This window comes from Neodiprion fabricii, chromosome 4 (assembly GCF_021155785.1).
Source record: "Neodiprion fabricii isolate iyNeoFabr1 chromosome 4, iyNeoFabr1.1, whole genome shotgun sequence".
Lineage (NCBI taxonomy): Eukaryota > Metazoa > Arthropoda > Insecta > Hymenoptera > Diprionidae > Neodiprion > Neodiprion fabricii.
In genome coordinates, this window is record NC_060242.1 from 2,813,018 (window position 1) to 2,831,143 (window position 18,126).

Below are 18,126 nucleotides of genomic sequence, written 5' to 3' on the forward strand. Positions count from 1 at the left end.
TATTCGTGACTGCAGGAGTCATTACACGTAGGATTTTATATTTCTCTGTGTACACAAATTCAGGGACTATTGTTCCTTGGGATTGGGCTGATAACGCAGGTACTGCTCGACCTTCGGCGTTGTTCCCTCATAATAGGGTTGCTGTAAGGATTATAAGTGCGTCAGCATACCTGCTCGGTGCGTCAGTTGCCCACCCCTACGGCCTGTGTCTCATTTATTTTTCACGCATAAAAAGAAAATTTTCCGTTTAAGGGAGCTTTCCAGTGTGACAGCCCGAAAAATCGCTGTTTTTCGCGATTTTTTTTTTTAAAGAAAAAATAATCTAATCGGTCTGGTTTTTTTTTTGTATATTAATTGGGTATTGAAGAATACAAAGCAATTTTTTAAAGATCGATTTATTCATTAATTAATATCTATAAAAATGATGAAACAATTGTTGCAGAAAATGCACTTGGATGTGGTGTCCACGTTGGGGGTCACAATTTTTATCTGAAACAAAAAACACAAAAAGATTATTGATCGGTATATAATTGGCTTTCGTGCTATGGAGGCTTTTTTTTTTTTTTTTTTGCAAAAATGGCGCCGGTTTGAACAAAAAGTATCGATTTTAGCATTTTTTTTGGCAGTTTTTTTTACAAAAAAATAGGATGATGTCAAAAAAAAAAAAAAGCTTCCATAGCACGATAAACAATGACGTTAAGAATATTGTGTAAAAAATTCAACTCGATAGCTTCAAAACTCTGCCCTCCAAGTTGGACACCGTTTTGAAAAATGCTGTTTTGAGAAAAACGCGTTCAAAGTTTCAAGTGAGGAAATTTTAGGTAAATCGTTTACTTACGGTCAATTAGCGATGCCAGGTCCATACAATATCCCTTCTGCTTCTTCGAAAAGATCGTGCTCAATGGATTGTTCAGTCCGACGAGCTCTCCTCGCCTCTTTGCTATCCAGGGACGCCCGGCGGTTTGCTTGGGTGATGCGCGCATTCTTGTACTTAGCGGCGAAATCTGCGGCGCTCGGCCCTATCGTGCATCCCATCGTCTCCAAAATTTTTAAAATTGGGTCGTAACCTTCATTGAAGGTGCACACAGCACACTGCGTAGCGATTTCTACTATCTGCTTGCCGCAGAATACGTGCTTTGGGGCTAGTTGCCACACACAGTGATTGATTGATCTTCAAGAATTTAGCACGCCATCCGCTTTTTTTTTTGAAAATTGAGTGCGATAAAAAAATAAGTCGCGCGACTAATTTACGGTTAATTAACGGCAAATTATGCAATAGTCAGAATTCACATTTTCGACAATTGGCGAGCCAAGTTCATGTACGTGCAGGTAGGAACGAGACAATAGAAATAACGGTCGCACGGGCAGCTGTAGCGCTCCGTTGCCTTCTTCCAAGAAATGCTGTACAGTAACCGAAATAATCTGAATTTCGGCATGAAAATTTCAGGGAATATTCGGAAGAGTGTATACTATTCGATAAAGCAAAAAAAAAAAATCGATTTTTTGAAAATTTCACACTGGAAAGCTCCCTTAAACCTGCACTCTGATCGGTCTACAGAGCGATTATCTCCGCTTTCACGAGTAAAAAATAAATCAGAATGAGCTTTAATCTGGTTTCTTTCTTTTCGATCGGTGACCGTTTCCAACAGTCTGTGCTGTGAGTTGAATTTGTTCAAATATTCACCGGCAGATGGAGCAAACAGAGGTTTCGAGCCTATCAAGCGGGGTTCCAATCTCTGTGGTGAGGAGCGTTCAGTATTGTTTGTGGTGCGATACGGAGCTGTTGGACTGCTCGTACGGCCGGACGGAAATTTCGGACATTTACTGCGACTTGTTATAAGTTAAACCAACATTACGTGGAATTTGATACGTTTAATGGATTTTGAGTATCCGGGTATGATGTCGGATGCATTGGGTTTCTAGCCCTCTAGCTAATACGGGGTCATTTTAAGCCGCTGACTGTAAACCAGGACGAATAGTAATCCCTCCAGTGGTTATTTGACGGCAATGACATACGTTGAGGACTGTGCGAATCCAGAGCAATGCCTGTGGTTCTACTAGGCTCGATATTCGTAGCATACCCGGAATTATAATAATTCAGTTAATCGAGTCAAGACTCATTATTAAGACACCGTCGACTCTTAAACCTGTAACTTTCCAACTGCCTAATCGCAAATAGCATTTACATTTCCGAGAAAAGTTAACCCCAAAAAAAAATGGCAGACTTCATCGACTCGGAGGCGGAAGAAAGTGAGGTCAGTATAAAATGCGTAATATCTAGCTTAGCAATCCACAATTCAATACTTGCAGTGCGTTAAATTAGCTCTTTTCTTGATCTTACATTTTTTACCCTATTGTTGTTTTGGTTATTGTACAGGAGGAAGAGGAGTTAGATCACAATGAAAAGAAAAAACTAAAGAAAATTAAAGCTGTCGAGGAGAGTGATGAAGATGATGAAGGTAAGTGTTAGCAATAGTTTGTCATGGGTAGCTTCTTGTACCTTATGTTCAATGCTCGTTGGTCTGCTCTTGGGAAAACCTCAATTGCTACAGCAAGTAGATTCGTGTTTAACACTTTGCGTTTTGGTTCATAATATTGTAATCTGATATATTCAGATGATGAGGACCGTTTCCAAGGAGAACTGGAGGATCTTATTGATGATAATCCTATCGAAGAGAGCGAAGGAGAGGACAGTGATGGTTCCGGTGGTTCTAAAAAGCGTAAAAAGAGTGATGATGAAGACTTTGACGATCGACTGGAAGATGAGGACTATGATCTTATTGAGGAAAACTTGGGAGTCAAAGTGGAAAGGGTATGCATAGCGTTTTTTGCTGTTTTTTTTTATTTTTACTTTCTTGTTTCCTTCGATTTTTTTCTAACTTCATTAATGAGGCACTTATGTGTTTCTTTATTCCCATGTGGGGTACTGGAAAATAAATTATTCACTTGACCAGAAACGATTTAAACGTCTACGTCGAATACAAGATGAGGAGTCGGAGGAAGAGCAGGAGCACGAAGCGGTAGAAGAACGGGACGCTATCGCAAATGAATTATTCGAAGGATCTGGTGATGTAAGTTTCTTTTCTTTTGGCAAGAACTATTTCTATCAAAAATATTACAACATCCTAGCAAGGAACAGTGTTGTTCCATTGGAGCTAAAAGTCTTCCTACATTTTATGCCGCAAATTATTTTAAATATCCATCATCTTCTCACTATCCATAACCAATAAATTGAATGGTGATATGTCAGGAGGATGAAAGAAGAAGCGAACGTAGCCATAGGCCTGAACCAGAGACTTTTGACGAGGAGGGTTCCGATGGAGATTATTCTGAGGGTGATGATTTTATTGTCGACGATGATGGAAGACCTATTGCTGAAAGGCGAAGAAAGAAGAAACCAATATTTTCAGATGCGTAAGTTTCCATATTGTGCCTAATTTTGTATAGATTTTTTACAAATCAACTTTTCACTTGATTTCTTTTCTAAATTAGCGCGTTACAAGAAGCTCAAGATATTTTTGGGGTTGATTTTGACTATGATGAGTTTGGAAAGTATGGGGAAGAGGATTACGAAGAGGAAGAAGAAGAGGATGAGGAAGATGAATATGTTGATGAAGATGGTGATGGGGAACGACCGCGTCGTCCAAAAAAACAACCCAAAAAGAAAACAACACGGAAAAGTATCTTTGAAATATATGAGCCCAGCGAGCTCAAGCGAGGACATTTTACTGACATGGACAATGAGGTGAGACAACTCTTATACAAACGAAATTTTTTTTTTTTGCAAGCCTTTGTGTGGGTCAAGTGAATAAATATGTGATGAATTTTCCTAGATTCGTAATACTGATATACCTGAGCGAATGCAACTACGTTCAGTACCTGTTGTCGCAGTCCCAGAGGGATCAGATGAACTGGATTTGGAAGCAGAGTGGATATATAAACAGGCATTCTGTCGTCCGTCGGTCTCCGTTCAAGATTCTCATTTAAATGCTGAGGCTAAGGAAAGGGCACGTAAGGGACCACAGACAGTAGGAAAGATCAAAAAAGCCTTGGACTTTATGCGTAATCAACACTTCGAGGTTCCGTTTATATCATTTTATCGAAAGGAATACGTTTTACCTGAACTAAACATAAACGATCTATGGAAAGTATACAAATTTGACGTGAAATGGTGTCAGCTTCGGCAAAGAAAAGAAAACTTGTTACAACTGTTTGAAAAAATGAGAAATTATCAACTGGATGAAATCATGAAAAACGCTGAGGCTCCTCTGCCAGAGGGACTGCGACTGATAAAGGATGACGATATCGAGAGATTGCGAAATGTTCAAACCAGCGAAGAATTGAACGACGTTCATCATCACTTCATGTTGTATTACAGCCATGAGATTCCACCCATGCAAGAGGCCGTCCGCAAGAAGGAAAGAGAAGCACGAGCTGCAGCAAGAGCGGCTAAAAGAAGACAGCAGATAGCTGATGCTGAAGAAAATGGTGAGGATCCACCTCCAGAAGACGATGTTGAAGCTGACGAAGAAGAGGAACCTGACGAGACGCTGAAACAAGCTGTCAGAACTGGGCCTTACACTATTTGTAGAAAGGCTGGTCTGGACGGTCTTGCCAAGAAGTTCGGTTTGTCTCCAGAACATTATGCAGAGAATCTTCGTGACAATTACCAACGTCATGAAGTTGATCAGGAACCAACGGAACCTTCTGTAGTTGCCAATGACTTCTGTGGTAAGAAGTTTAAGACTCCGGAAGAAGCCTTGAAGGCCACACAACTGATGGTTGCCATTCAGCTTGCAAGGGAACCTCTTGTTCGCAAATGCGTTAGAGAAATGTATATGGAGAGAGCAAAACTGTCTGTCACACCTACCAAAAAAGGGATAAAAGAGATTGATGAAAACCATCCCATATATACGTGAGTTTCAGTATTTGCAACCCTTTACCACTGATAAAAACGTAACATTCCGTAACATTTCGTAACATTTTGTAACAATCTTTTAGAAAGTTCCTAACTACTCTGTTAGTTACGTCAGAAAAATGTTTTGCACCATCTGGGATACAACTCTTGTTGATTGAAAGTCATTTGCAGTGATTTCTATTGAATTCTTTGTGTCATTGCAGAATGAAGTATCTGAAAGACAAACCTGTAAGAGATCTTGTTGGCGATCAATTCCTCAAACTAAGTATTGCCGAAGAAGATAAACTCGTCACCATTTCACTCAGTGATTCGATTGAGGGCAATACTAGTAACAATTATGTAGACGAAATGAAGCAACTTTATTACAGGGTAAGAAATAAATTTTTTATTCATTATCAATTAATAATTGATCTTTCATTTCATTTCATATTGTTAACCCTTTATAATCGCAGAAGGAGAATGTATCACATCTGTTAATTGTCTCCTTTGTTGGTTAATATCACTTTTTTTTATTCACAGGATGAGTTTAGTAAGAATGTTCAAGACTGGAACGCATTGAGAGTAGGGAGCGTGGAGATGGCTTTAACGAAAATGGTCATTCCCGAATTAAAGAAGGAGTTGAAGGCGAATCTAATTGCAGAAGCTAAGGAATGCGTGATGCGAGCGTGCTGCCGAAAGATGTATAACTGGCTCAAAGTGGCTCCGTATAGCTGTGATTTCCCTGAGGAAGAAGATGAAGAGTGGGATACGAGCAAGGGGTTACGTGTGATGGCTGTATCTTATGTGCCCGATTACTCCAAAGCAGCATTCACATGTCTTGTTGCACCTGACGGCGAGTGTACAGATTATCTGCGGCTGCCACATTTAATGAAAAAGAAAAACAGTTTCAGAGAGGATGAAAAAGCTATGAAGGTAATTTCGCGCACCTCTAAAATTGACTGAATCTGAGTTTCGTTTTCAGGATGTTGACAATGATTTGTAATTCCGATATCTTCATCGGGGTGAATGGTTTTGCGAAATTTACAAACCTGACAAGAATTGTAAATCATATTTTTTTCTTAGGAAGCTGATTTGCTGGCAATTCGTAATTTTATTGCAACAAAGAAACCGCACGTTGTTGTTGTGAGTGGTACATCCAGGGAGGCAACAATGGTCGTTGCTGATATCAAAGAGTGTATAAGTAACCTGGTGGAAGAAGAACAATTTCCTAACATTCAAATAGAAGTATGTGACAACGAGCTCGCCCAGATCTACTCAAACAGTAACAAAGGAGTGGTTAGTTTTCATTCAAATATCTGATTTCATCTCCGAAATTGAGTTTAGTTGTAATTACCGGTATAAATAATGTGTTATTCTGTAGATGATACAGACTAAAAACGGATCTCTGCATTCATGTTGTACATTTATTATTACAGTCAGAATTCAGGGATTATCCAGAATTACTTAGAGAAGCTATTTCAATGGCACGGCGTATGCAAGATCCATTAGTGGAATTTTCACAGCTATGCACAGCGGATGAAGAAATCTTGTGTCTCAAGTACCATCCTTTACAAGTAAGTCAAACTCAAGACACATGGTCACATTTTATATCAACAAGCTTATGTGAGAGCCGAGCCATGTTCCTACCTTAAATATTCTGTTTCCCTTGGCACAGAGTGAGAATAAATCCCACAAATATCGATGATAAATACTTTATAAACATCGTTGCCTTGAATCAGTAACTCTAAAGTATGAAATCGCGTGTCTCTCTTTCAGGATCAACTCCCTAAGGAAGACCTTTTAGAAAACCTATATTTAGAATTCGTTAATCGAGTAAATGAGGTTGGTGTGGATGTGAACAAAGCAGTCCAACAAGCTTATGCTGGCAACTTGGTACAATTTGTCTGCGGCTTGGGACCTCGAAAAGGACAGGCCTTAATTAAAATGCTTAAGCAAACTAATCAACGATTAGAGAATAGAACGCAATTGGTCACAGCTTGTCATATGGGCCCTAAGGTTTTCATTAATTGCGCCGGTTTTATCAAGATAGACACAAATAGTTTGGGAGACAGGTGAGCGAAGATGTTCCAAGTTATCATTCCTAAACATGCTCTTTCTTTTCTTCTCTTTCTCACAAGATCACAGTGAATCATTCCCAATTTCAGTCTATTCTGTTAGTATTATTAATTCTTCTCTGTCTTATTTAGTACTGAAGCATATGTGGAAGTGCTTGACGGCTCACGTGTTCATCCAGAGACATATGAATGGGCCAGAAAAATGGCAGTAGACGCACTAGAGTACGATGATGAAGATGCAAATCCAGCAGGGGCATTGGAGGAAATCTTAGAATCGCCGGAAAGATTGAAGGATCTTGATCTTGACGCATTTGCCGAAGAATTAGAAAGACAAGGTTTTGGTAACAAATGCATAACACTGTATGACATCAGGGCGGAATTAAATAGCAGATACAAAGACCTTAGAGTGCCATATCAATCTCTCAGTGCTGAAAAATTGTTTGATGTATTGACCAAGGAGACACCGGAAACGTTCTATATCGGCAAAATGGTTGAAGCCACCGTATGTGGCATAACTCACAGGAAACCTCAAGGTGAACAACTAGATCAAGCAAATCCGGTACGAAATGATGAGACAGGTCTTTGGCAGTGTCCATTCTGTCTAAAGAATGATTTCCCTGAGTTGTCGGAAGTATGGAATCACTTTGATGCTGGAGCCTGCCCAGGAAAAGCTACCGGTGTCAGGTTGCGCTTGGAAAATAATATATCAGGATATATTCACATCAAGAATCTGTCTGATAAACATGTAGCGAATCCCGAGGAAAGAGTCAGAATTGGTCAAATCATTCATTGCCGTATAATCAAGATTGAGGTCGACAGATTCAGTGTAGAATGTACCAGTAAAAGCAGTGATCTTGCTGATAAAAATCATGAATGGAGGTGAGAGATTTGTGTTGATAATTTTTGTTAAATTCATAAGCATTAAGATGGTAAAGTTTGCACTCTGGATCAATTTCAACTTGAAATTTGAAAACTAACGATCGATTATCTATTTGTTCATTTACAGACCGCAAAGAGATCCGTTTTATGATATGGAAGCAGAACAAAAGGATCAACAGGTAGAAGAAGATGCAAAAAAAGCAAAACAACGACAGACTTATATAAAACGCGTCATTGTACATCCAGCATTTCATAATATCAGTTTTGCCGAAGCTGAGAAATTCATGCAAAATATGGATCAGGGTGAAGCGATAGTCCGACCAAGTAGCAAAGGTGCAGATCACCTCACAGTAACGTGGAAAGTGACTGACAAAATCTGTCAACATATCGATGTTCGAGAAGAAGGCAAAGAGAATACCTTCTCGCTTGGCCAAAGTTTATGGATCGGTAACGAAGAGTTTGAAGATTTGGACGAAATCATTGCCAGACATGTTAATCCGATGGCAGCTCATGCTAGAGATTTGTTGTACTTTAAATATTATAAGGATACCGAAGGTGGCTTGAAGGACAAAGCAGAAGAGTTGTTGAAAGATGAGAAGAAAAAGAACCCTGGAAAGATTCATTATTTCATATCCGCCGCAAAGGTAATTTAAACATAAATACATCTAGGTTGATTAAATTGAAGCTCACAATTGATATTCTCATTTGTTATCCACTTGCAGAATTACCCTGGAAAATTTGTACTGTCTTATTTACCTCGCGTTCGCTGCCGACACGAATATGTAACTGTTACACCAGAGGGATTCAGGTTCCGGGGACAAATGTTCGACAATGTCAACTCCTTGTTCCGTTGGTTCAAGGAACATTTCCGAGACCCTGTCCCTGGTCAAGGAACTCCAAGCACACCTCGAGGTGCGATGACATCTAGAACCCCATACCATAATACTCCGGGTGTGAATATGTCAAGTAAGCAATGCTTAATTTGAAACCATTGCCATTGAACCACATCGTAACTTAATTGCTAATCTCTTTAATACTCTTACTAGGTATGAATCAGGAGGCAATACAGAGAGTAGCCCAAAATCTACCGCATCACATGCTTCACTCTCTGTCACAAGTTGCAAATCAAACTCCACATCATTATCCACCGCATACTCCTGGCGCAGCAAGCGCAGGACCGTACGGAGGCATGCATACCTATCCCAATACTCCTTACACCCCATCGGGACAAACACCATTCATGACCCCGTATCAGACTCCCCATCATACACCTCACCATGGTCAGCCAACGCCTAGGTACGGCCAGCAAACGCCAAATCATCACCAAGGCCAGTTTGTTCATCCTGGGCCAACCACAGTGACATCTGCTCACCATAGAACAACACCTTCACATCGTCCAACACCGCAAATGCCCACACTAGCCGGAGACCCGATGGATTGGAAAAAAGCTGCCGAGGCATGGGCTAAACTGAAACAGATCACTCCCAGGATCTCGTATGTATCCCGAAAGATGTACCTCCTCGATTTTGATTTCTCGAAAATGTGACAACTCGTTGTTACTTACTGTATTGTTTCCCAATATTTAACAAATATGTATAACGAGTCTCATAGACACTTTGTAGGGGATATAGTAATTCCACTAGAATTCCAACATAATACAATCAATGCTCTGGATAGAGATGTTATCCAGATAAATTCCATGCTCAGGTGATATTTACATTGATGAATATCAATTGATGAAATCATTGATGAAACGCAATGTACATGAGATTGACGAACGTCACACGGCTCTAACAAAACATAGTATCAATAAACAACATACTTTTAACTACGACAATACAAACATCCTTTGTGAAGAACACAATTATTATAAAAGACTATTACTAGAAATGTGCAACATTGTAGGTCACACCAATTCCGTTAATCTTAGACAAGATGTTGAACATTTAAGTAATATTTACAAACCTCTAATCTCCGCCCACACAACAAATATTGTTTAACCTTAACTAGATACAAAAAAATTTTTGTCCCCATAACACAGTTTTTCTACATAATTTTTTTCACAAAATATTTTTTGTTTTTCTGTATAATTGTTTATATTAGGTTCACCTTCACTCTGGATCATATTTGTTTCTCCCATCAGTCGTTATTCACCTGTTGACCCAATCGGTTCAACCAACAATAATTTTTGGTTAGACATGTGGAACATAGTCATAAAGGGCCTACCTCCATTTCTTGGACACTTGCAAATTAATTTTACTGCTAAAAAGACCTTCTTTAAAAACCTTTTAACACAATGACATACTGACTGTGAAGAAACATAGTTCTTTAATCTTTTTAATTAATGACTTCCAACTATTAACTCCTACATGTAAAATAACTAGAAGATTGACATTGACTACCGTCACTCAAAGAACATTGTCTCCACTAATTGTAAATTGTGAATTCGACTACATCTTAGTCCACTTACTTATAAAAAAAAAAGTAAATAACACTTAAAGCCATTCTTTTTTCAATTAATCAAAATGTTCTTACTAACCAATAATATATAATAGCCCTCAGAGTATTACATCTACAATATTGAATGTCTGATTGTACTTCTAGTATTATTATTTTTAAAAAAAAAAATTTTCTGTTGCTCTTGACAGTTAAATAAATAAATCGTTCTGAGGAGGGCCCATATCCGGGTCGAAACGTTAACTAAAAATACGTTTACGTAATTGACCGATCACCAAGATTCTATAATAGATATTTACATTGTTTAGTGGGAACAGCACTCCTAGATATGAGGACTCGAGAAAAACTCCGCGGGGATACGACGATGGATCAGGTCGAGCTACACCCCGCAACAGGCCACCAACGGCACGTACACCGTCGTATAAATCACCAAGAGGAACCCCACATACGAATTCGAGTCCCAGGAGTATGTCTCTTAGCGGAGACGGTACTCCATTGTACGATGAAAATTAATTTAGCTTAACCACTTATTATGGTTTCGTATTAAAATTAGAAAAAATAAAAATAAAAAAAAATACATATTGCCTGGTGTAACTCTTTATTTTGGCTACGTATGTATACTCAAATTGTGTACACATGTATGTAATACACCCGTTTATATAAAAGTAAATAATTATAAGTAGTAATAATGAAAATAACAATAATGATAACAGTAATAATGGTATGAATAATAATAGTAATATAAATAAGTTAATATTATGTGGGAGCACGTAACATGGGTGTATTGGTACACGTAATGGACTTTGGTTTCCTTTAATTTAAAAAAAAAAATTAAAATTAAACGAACTCGCTTATTATATGTATACAAAGACTTGCCTAGTAGTGTGCGTGCTCTTGACAACAGTGAAATATATCTGTTGTTTTAGATTGAAAGTCGTCCTATATTTGCTACCATATTATTCCTTGACATGCCAATGGAATAAGTGTTATAATTATTTCCGTAGTTAATTGCATTCGTAGATAAATAAAATTAATAAAATGATTTGATACCATATTTTACACACCATCAGACAAATCGTTGTCGTTGACTTTAAAACTATCATGATACACGTACGATATAACTGGTTCTCGACTCAATGGCGGTCGCTGATGCTTTATATCGTGTCTGTAAAATTGAACATTCTTTGAATTAATAATCGGATAGGCGTTTTAGAGGTGTGACGAATTATTACAGGCTCAAAGTGGAAGCTTACTTAATAGTTGGACGGATTTCTTCCAATTTCTTCAAATTTACACCCTGTGGAAGTAAAAACGGGTGTTTAGAGTATAACAAAATAATGTACCTTAAGGTATTTAATTTTTCGTTATTAAATACTGCGGCACAATAGATAAATAACAGTACCAGGGTAATATCTGCAATATTCGTATCCTCCCTTGAGTTTTCGAAGACGTGAGTTGAAAGTTTTCGTCTTATTTTGGACAAACTGTTGACTTGCAAATCGCTAGTAGGCATTCTGCTGGCTTCTTTTCTATTAGGAGTCTGGAATTTATATGGATTAATTTATATTTCAAACAGTTCCGACATATTCTATGAATTTTAACTAAATCCCATGGTTATTTTTTCTTATTATGTCTCAGTGATGGAGTCTAAATTTGATATTTACTTATCACCTTCTTACAAGTCGTCTCAAGAAATCTAGCATGCTCTATGATTAGTTATATATACCATATTGTTAGTGATTGCATCATTGGCATCGCTGTTATTCAACTCTGTCAAGATTCTTTTTCTTTTAACCCGGTTTTTTGCTGTTTGCACAGGTGACAACGAATGAACCTTTTTGCTATAATTGCCTGATTTCTTATGATTGTTTGTAGTCAAAACATCATTGTCTTCGTCTTTTAGTTTTCCATCTACACAAAATTAAGAATGATATTTCTGTTTTAAGTACTGATAAACTAATGATTCATCAGAAAAACTTCAAGTTAGAATATGTAGGTAAAACATTTGGGACATTGAATAACAATTGTTTTGACATATTGAAAATATATTTCATTTCAATATGCGGAAAAATATTTGAAATACAGGGAACACTTGCCGCTGACTAAATGTTTATGAGATTCTGTTTCATCATTTTTCAATAATCTCCAGTTTTCACAAAACAAATTTATTTGCTTTGGACATCCATTGCGACACCACAAAATTAACTCCTTAGGAATACCTGCCGAGTGAAAGTTCAGTACCATTATCCCCAAATAATTGATATACATGTTTAGCTAGCTGCAATGTGAATCAAAACTTTCCAATATCTTCAGAATTTAAAAAGTGTAGTGATGAATTAGGTACACGCCTATAAGTGTGAAACATAAAATGAAACATACTTGACTCTACTGTCCTCAGAATACACATTATTGCATTCATACATACTACGTTTAGTGTTGTTGAGATCGCCCATCAATTCATAAAATTCGTGATTAATGGTTTCAATGATCCTTGGAGAAATTCTTCGATGTACAATACCTGTTACGTGATTCCTATTCACAGCATGACCCATTGAACTGGAAAAAATGGATCAATTATTCTTTTGTGCAGAATTTCACAAATGTTCAAGGTATGTAATAAAACAATTCACAGCCTTATTCAGACTTGTTTGATATACAATCAAGTCTTGCAAATATTTACTTATTCTTATAATGTATCGTTTTAATGCTGATTTTTACTATTGTGTGGCTCACCTCAGCAAGGTTCCCTTAAAGGCCAAGCAGCATCCTGCATTGTCGCCAAGTTGCAGGAGTGGTGTCCATGCTGTGAGCTGCTTCATATCATTTGGTGTTTTGGATATTTTGTCAGACACCTCATGATCCAAAATTGATTCGCAGGTCTTTGTTTCAGCAAGTGAATCAACCAGTTTTTCATTCCGATGATATTCACCAATACTTTCATCAGTACCATTTTTAATCATAGGGTACGTCGTCTCATTCACCACTGTAACTTTTTCAATGTCTTTAACGAAACGAGAATTCTCATTGGAACCATTAACAGTCAACTTAAGCCCTTCATTGACAAAGAGACCTTCAGGGATACACAATAATCCTGTTGCTTCGTCGCATCCAGAGGTAATAATGAAGCGTTTCCAAATGTCGATAATAGCTTCCCAATCTTCTGGGAAACCTTGTTGAAATTTACGGCGAACGAATACTGGAAGTTCTGCAGATAATAGTTGGAAATATTTATGGATCAGCTAAAGACAAGTATAAGATGGTTGATGGAAAATATTTTTTATACACGATACAATAAAAATCTGACATTTATGATATTACTTCTCATGTAATAACAGCATAGCTCTTGCGTGAATGTGACTGAGATTTATATGCATACCATGTTGTAAATCAGCCATATTTCCAATTAGATGATAGGCATGTTTGAATTTTGATAAAATCCTTGACGAGGTGACTCTATTTGCTATTGGTTTAGTTCGAACTCTGGTACCACTGTCAATAAATGTTAAATGTAAGATGGATTGAAATTTATTCAGCATGCATTAATAGCTCAATGTAGAAGTTTATCTTATTCAAACTATGTATAACAAGTATCTGTATCAGGTACGTATTTGCTACATAAGGTTTTAACGAGAACATACCACTCCAAATTTCCTTCAACGACAACCTGGTCATCATGATTTAGTTTAACAATCCACAATGTAATTGATCTTATCTTTTTTTTTAACGAATTCAAATGGGCCACATGACAATCCAGCGATCTCACTGATGTTCTGTAAGCTTCAGAATCACAATTCCCATAAGAAACTCCACTCAAATCGTTAGGAATAATTCCAACTGGATCTGATTTCTTCGAAAATGATTCCATTTCATTGTAGGATAAGTAATCTATCAGAATCCATAAAATTTCGGTAACCTACGTATATCGGGCGTCCGATGCGAAGAGAAATGAACAAAAAAAGCAAACACTAGGATTAGCAAACGCTTGGTCGGAATTTGAATACGTCTCAATGAATAACGAATCACAACAAGTGGCGTTCTGCAACGGACACGTGTGCGTGTTTATCGGATGAAGCAATTGACATCCTCTCGTGTGCATGTGTGTATACATAACATAACCTCTTACTTGACAAGCTTAACCAGAGAGAGGATTTGTGTCGATAACTAGCTCGTAAATTAAGACATCATCGTGATTTATTCGGCGCGGAGTCTTACAGTATTGTTTACATGTCGTTTCAAGGTTCTCCATTTTCAACACCTTATGGTCAGGACGATTATGATGTCGAGGACGACAACGATGAGTACATGGAAGAAGATCGTGATTTGGAGGACCAGGATGAGAGTGACGAAGGTCAGAATTTTTGGGCTTTGTTGATAAAGACATCTTACAATTTGTACATGCATTTATTTAAACTTCATTAATAATAACTTTGATTTGTTTTAATTTTCAGATACGGAAGAGGCTAGTGAGCCCGATATGGGAAAGTCAGAAAAGTACACCGAAATAAAGGAACAGTAAGCAGTAACCAATTTTGACAATATTCTTAATTACAACTCTTAAATAATCGCTTCTGAAATAAACGTTCTTTTCTCCGTAGAATGTATCAAGATAAATTAGCTAGTCTAAAAAAACAGCTTCAACAATTGAAGGATGGAACACATCCGGAATACAATCGTAAGCTCAAACGCCTGGAGGTGCAGTACAAGGAAAGGTGAAGTATTCCTGAAATACGTTAAAATATGTTGTTAGATGTGGAAAAATTATTCTTCAGAGTACTAATTTTCTACTATTAAATTCAGGTTACGGTTGAATGGAATTTACCGGGATTACCTCACCGAGTGGGTAGAAAGAGATTACATACTTGAGAAAAAAGCAGCAGCCAAAGAGTTTGAAGAGAAAAAAATCGACCTCAAGGAAAATTTATTAACCGATATGGAAGAGAAGCGTAAAATGATTGAATCTGATCGGCACACAATGGAACTCACTGGTGATTCTATGGAGGTAATAGGCTTTATCCAGTCTTCTTACTTTTTGACAAATTGATGATGTAAAACTAAGTGATCATCCGTAACTAGTTTGATTCGTTTGTACTCAGGTGAAACCCCCTATGACCAGAAAACTGCGCCGTCGACCCAATGACCCAGTACCTGAGAAAGTAGAGAAACGTAGAAAGCCACCTCCGGCGCAGTTGAATTACTTACTTGATGAAAAGGAGATTGAGAATGACTTAAAAGCGATCAGCCGTTGTAAAATACTATCTACTGTACGAAAACCAGGTACTGATTTTTCGATTTTATTTTTAATAACTTTTAGTAATGCTTTTTTAATTTTTCAGCAGTCCTGACTGCCTGCAATGTAGTCAATCTTCCAGCTCAGCATGCCAATCCATCTCCTGATACTCCTCTAGTAGAGACAAGGATTGAAGATGGAAAATTACTCTATGAAAGAAGATGGTTAGAGTCCACACAAATATTTATGCATCATGATTTTCCTTCAAAATCAAAGCAAAAAAGAATTTATATTTTGTAAATGACTTCATATTTTTAATTTGATTTGCAGGTTTCACCGCGGTCAACCTGTTTATGTTGAAGGCAAGGACTTACCCCGATTCGCTGGTAATATATCAGCGATTGGAACCGAAGCTGTGAGTAAATTTCATTCACTTTAGCACTAATTAAGAAAGAGCTTTAAACAATAGTTCGTGTGTAATTGTTATCTTACAGATCTGGGTAAAGAAGGTATCTGACAATGCCAAAGTCAGAATATACATATACCAACTCAGCCGTGGAAAGATTTCCATTAAACGACGTGCATCATAATGAACCTGACTGATAAAAAACAAACAGGAAATACTTTTTGAAATGTAGATATTTTCAAGTTGGTACTTATGCAGATTTATAGTTATAAACAGTCAGATGTAACTGTGTTTTTTTTTTCATAGACAACATTTTAGCTATGCTCAGTTATGCTGATTTTTATTATTTGTATAATTTTTACTGATCATTCAGTAAAAGATCTTTTACGTCGTTTAAACGTCTAACAGATCTGTACAATCAAAACTCTGTCTAAATGAATGCAACGGTAGTTTATATTATTTACTTCCCCCCTGCTCTTCCCTGTCACCGATGTCCATTTACGTTACCATTTGCTGATAGTAGTAGTTGATGTCATGAATGAAAATAAGGTGAGTTCGTGCGCAGCCTTCTCTAATTGTGAGACCCAATCACGTCCTGCTCCAGATAGACGTCCAGCACGGATTACACATTCGGGCCGGAGATCGCTCGGTCCTTAAAAAGTGACAGAAACGAACGCGGCCAATATCCGTTTCTTTTTAAACAGAAACGTAAATCTCATATTAGGCACTCGTGTGTGAAATTATTTTCGAAAAAGGATAGGAAAAAGACTTGAGTGTAAGTGCAAAGAATATAATTAATTTTTTTGAACTGAAATTTCTTCCCTTTGTTCATTGTATATATTAATTATATATTGATGTTAACATGTCTGATTTAAAGAATTCAAACTCGCGTTGAAGGATTGTATCCACTTGTGAAGCGATCTTCGAGGTTTTTCATCTCCACGCGGTTATAAATACTGGAACAAGCTTTATGAACTCGGAAAAAATATGCAGTATTATTTATCTAGTAATAGTATTACTAGGATTATTTATAAGAACGCTAGGCCTGCGTACAGACTCATACAAGTCTCTGCAGGATTTTTATGTAACAACCCCTTTCCATAAAAATTGTACCCCTATACACCTGTTTCAATAAAATTTAATTTACTTAATTGATTTATTAAATGATAATTGTCGCATACACTGGAATCAATGGTTGAGCAGGACTACATCTACTGTACTACGGAAAGCTGGATGTTCTATCACCAAAGGTCACTTGACATACAAGGGTCATACACATACAAGAAAATGGGGAAAAATTTTTGTTCGAAACAATAATAGGGCAAAAACTTTCGGTCGAAAATTTGGTAGGAAAGTAAGGCTAACCCCTTTGCATTTTTGGCAAAAATTTTCGCGAATTTGAAAAGTGCTGGAATAAATTCTTTGATGCACTATTCCGACGTAATTTTGCGAGGGAAATCGATTGGGCGCAGTCACAACACGCCGGGAGCAACGTATGAAGAGTTAAAGCCGAGAAACAAGAACCTCGGTTTTCAACATTTTTCAGCTGGTGCTTTTTTCATCGTAATTTCCCAGCTGTTGATCCCACGCTGCTTTTGCTGCGTTTTCTGAGTTCCTTGGGGTCCAATTGGTCGGGATAGAGTCATACGAATCAATTCTGAGACGAAAAATTTTTTGGTCAAAAAAAAAAGGAAGGTTAACCCCTTTGTATTTTTGGCGAAAATTTTCGCGATTTTCAATAGAGCTGGAATAAATTAATTGTGGCACTATTCCGACGTAATTTTGCGAAAGAAATCGATTGGGCGCAGTCCCAATACGCTGCGATCAACGCATCAAAAGTTACAGCCAAAAAACGAAAACGTGAATTTTCGACATTTTTCAGCAGGTGCTTTTTTCCTCGTGTCTTCTCTCCCGTTGATCCAACGCTGCTTTTGCTGCGTTTTCTGAGTTCCTTGGGGTCCAATTGGTCGGGAAAGAGTCATACGAATCAATTCTGAGACGAAAAATTTTTTGGTCAAAAAAAAAGGAAGGTTAACCCCTTTGTATTTTTGGCGAAAATTTTCGCGATTTTCAAAAGAGCTGGAATAAACTAATTGTGGCACTATTCCGACGTAATTTTGCGAGAGAAATCGATTGGGCGCAGTCCCAATACGCTGCGATCAACGCATCAAAAGTTACAGCCAAA

The 18,126-nt window shown here is 37.5% G+C and overlaps 3 protein-coding genes across 4 annotated transcripts; 2 read left to right on the forward strand and 1 right to left on the reverse strand.

Moving 5' to 3' along the window:
- Nucleotides 1–1,916: 1,916 nt before the first annotated feature.
- LOC124180375 (transcription elongation factor SPT6) lies at nt 1,917–11,350 on the forward strand. Its single transcript, XM_046565813.1, has 17 exons — nt 1,917–2,255; nt 2,378–2,459; nt 2,616–2,812; nt 2,955–3,071; nt 3,251–3,414; nt 3,493–3,745; nt 3,834–4,915; nt 5,122–5,287; nt 5,438–5,830; nt 5,981–6,193; nt 6,334–6,471; nt 6,674–6,969; nt 7,105–7,851; nt 7,979–8,495; nt 8,574–8,817; nt 8,898–9,345; nt 10,617–11,350. Exons 1-17 carry the CDS (start codon nt 2,217–2,219, stop codon nt 10,819–10,821), a joined length of 5,301 nt encoding a protein of 1,766 aa, XP_046421769.1. The 5' UTR covers nt 1,917–2,216; the 3' UTR covers nt 10,822–11,350.
- Nucleotides 11,335–14,311, reverse strand: LOC124180382. The gene is made up of 9 exons (XM_046565825.1): nt 13,947–14,311; nt 13,685–13,797; nt 13,042–13,513; nt 12,734–12,864; nt 12,405–12,527; nt 12,035–12,219; nt 11,711–11,848; nt 11,562–11,605; nt 11,335–11,473 (listed from the first exon to the last, which is right to left on the reverse strand). Exons 1-9 carry the CDS (start codon nt 14,171–14,173, stop codon nt 11,365–11,367), a joined length of 1,542 nt encoding a protein of 513 aa, XP_046421781.1. The 5' UTR covers nt 14,174–14,311; the 3' UTR covers nt 11,335–11,364.
- Nucleotides 14,312–14,394: 83 nt separating this feature from the next.
- On the forward strand, nt 14,395–16,139 carry LOC124180385 (sin3 histone deacetylase corepressor complex component SDS3). 2 transcript variants are annotated; one of them, XM_046565834.1, is made up of 8 exons: nt 14,395–14,656; nt 14,757–14,820; nt 14,904–15,017; nt 15,106–15,307; nt 15,402–15,582; nt 15,642–15,759; nt 15,866–15,950; nt 16,030–16,139. In XM_046565834.1, the coding sequence occupies exons 1-8, from the start codon at nt 14,533–14,535 to the stop codon at nt 16,123–16,125; spliced, it is 984 nt and encodes a 327-aa protein (XP_046421790.1). In that variant the 5' UTR covers nt 14,395–14,532; the 3' UTR covers nt 16,126–16,139. The 2 variants fall into 2 exon arrangements, with proteins under 2 accessions (XP_046421790.1, XP_046421791.1); XM_046565835.1 differs by having other exon boundaries at nt 15,645–15,759.
- Nucleotides 16,140–18,126: the final 1,987 nt, after the last annotated feature.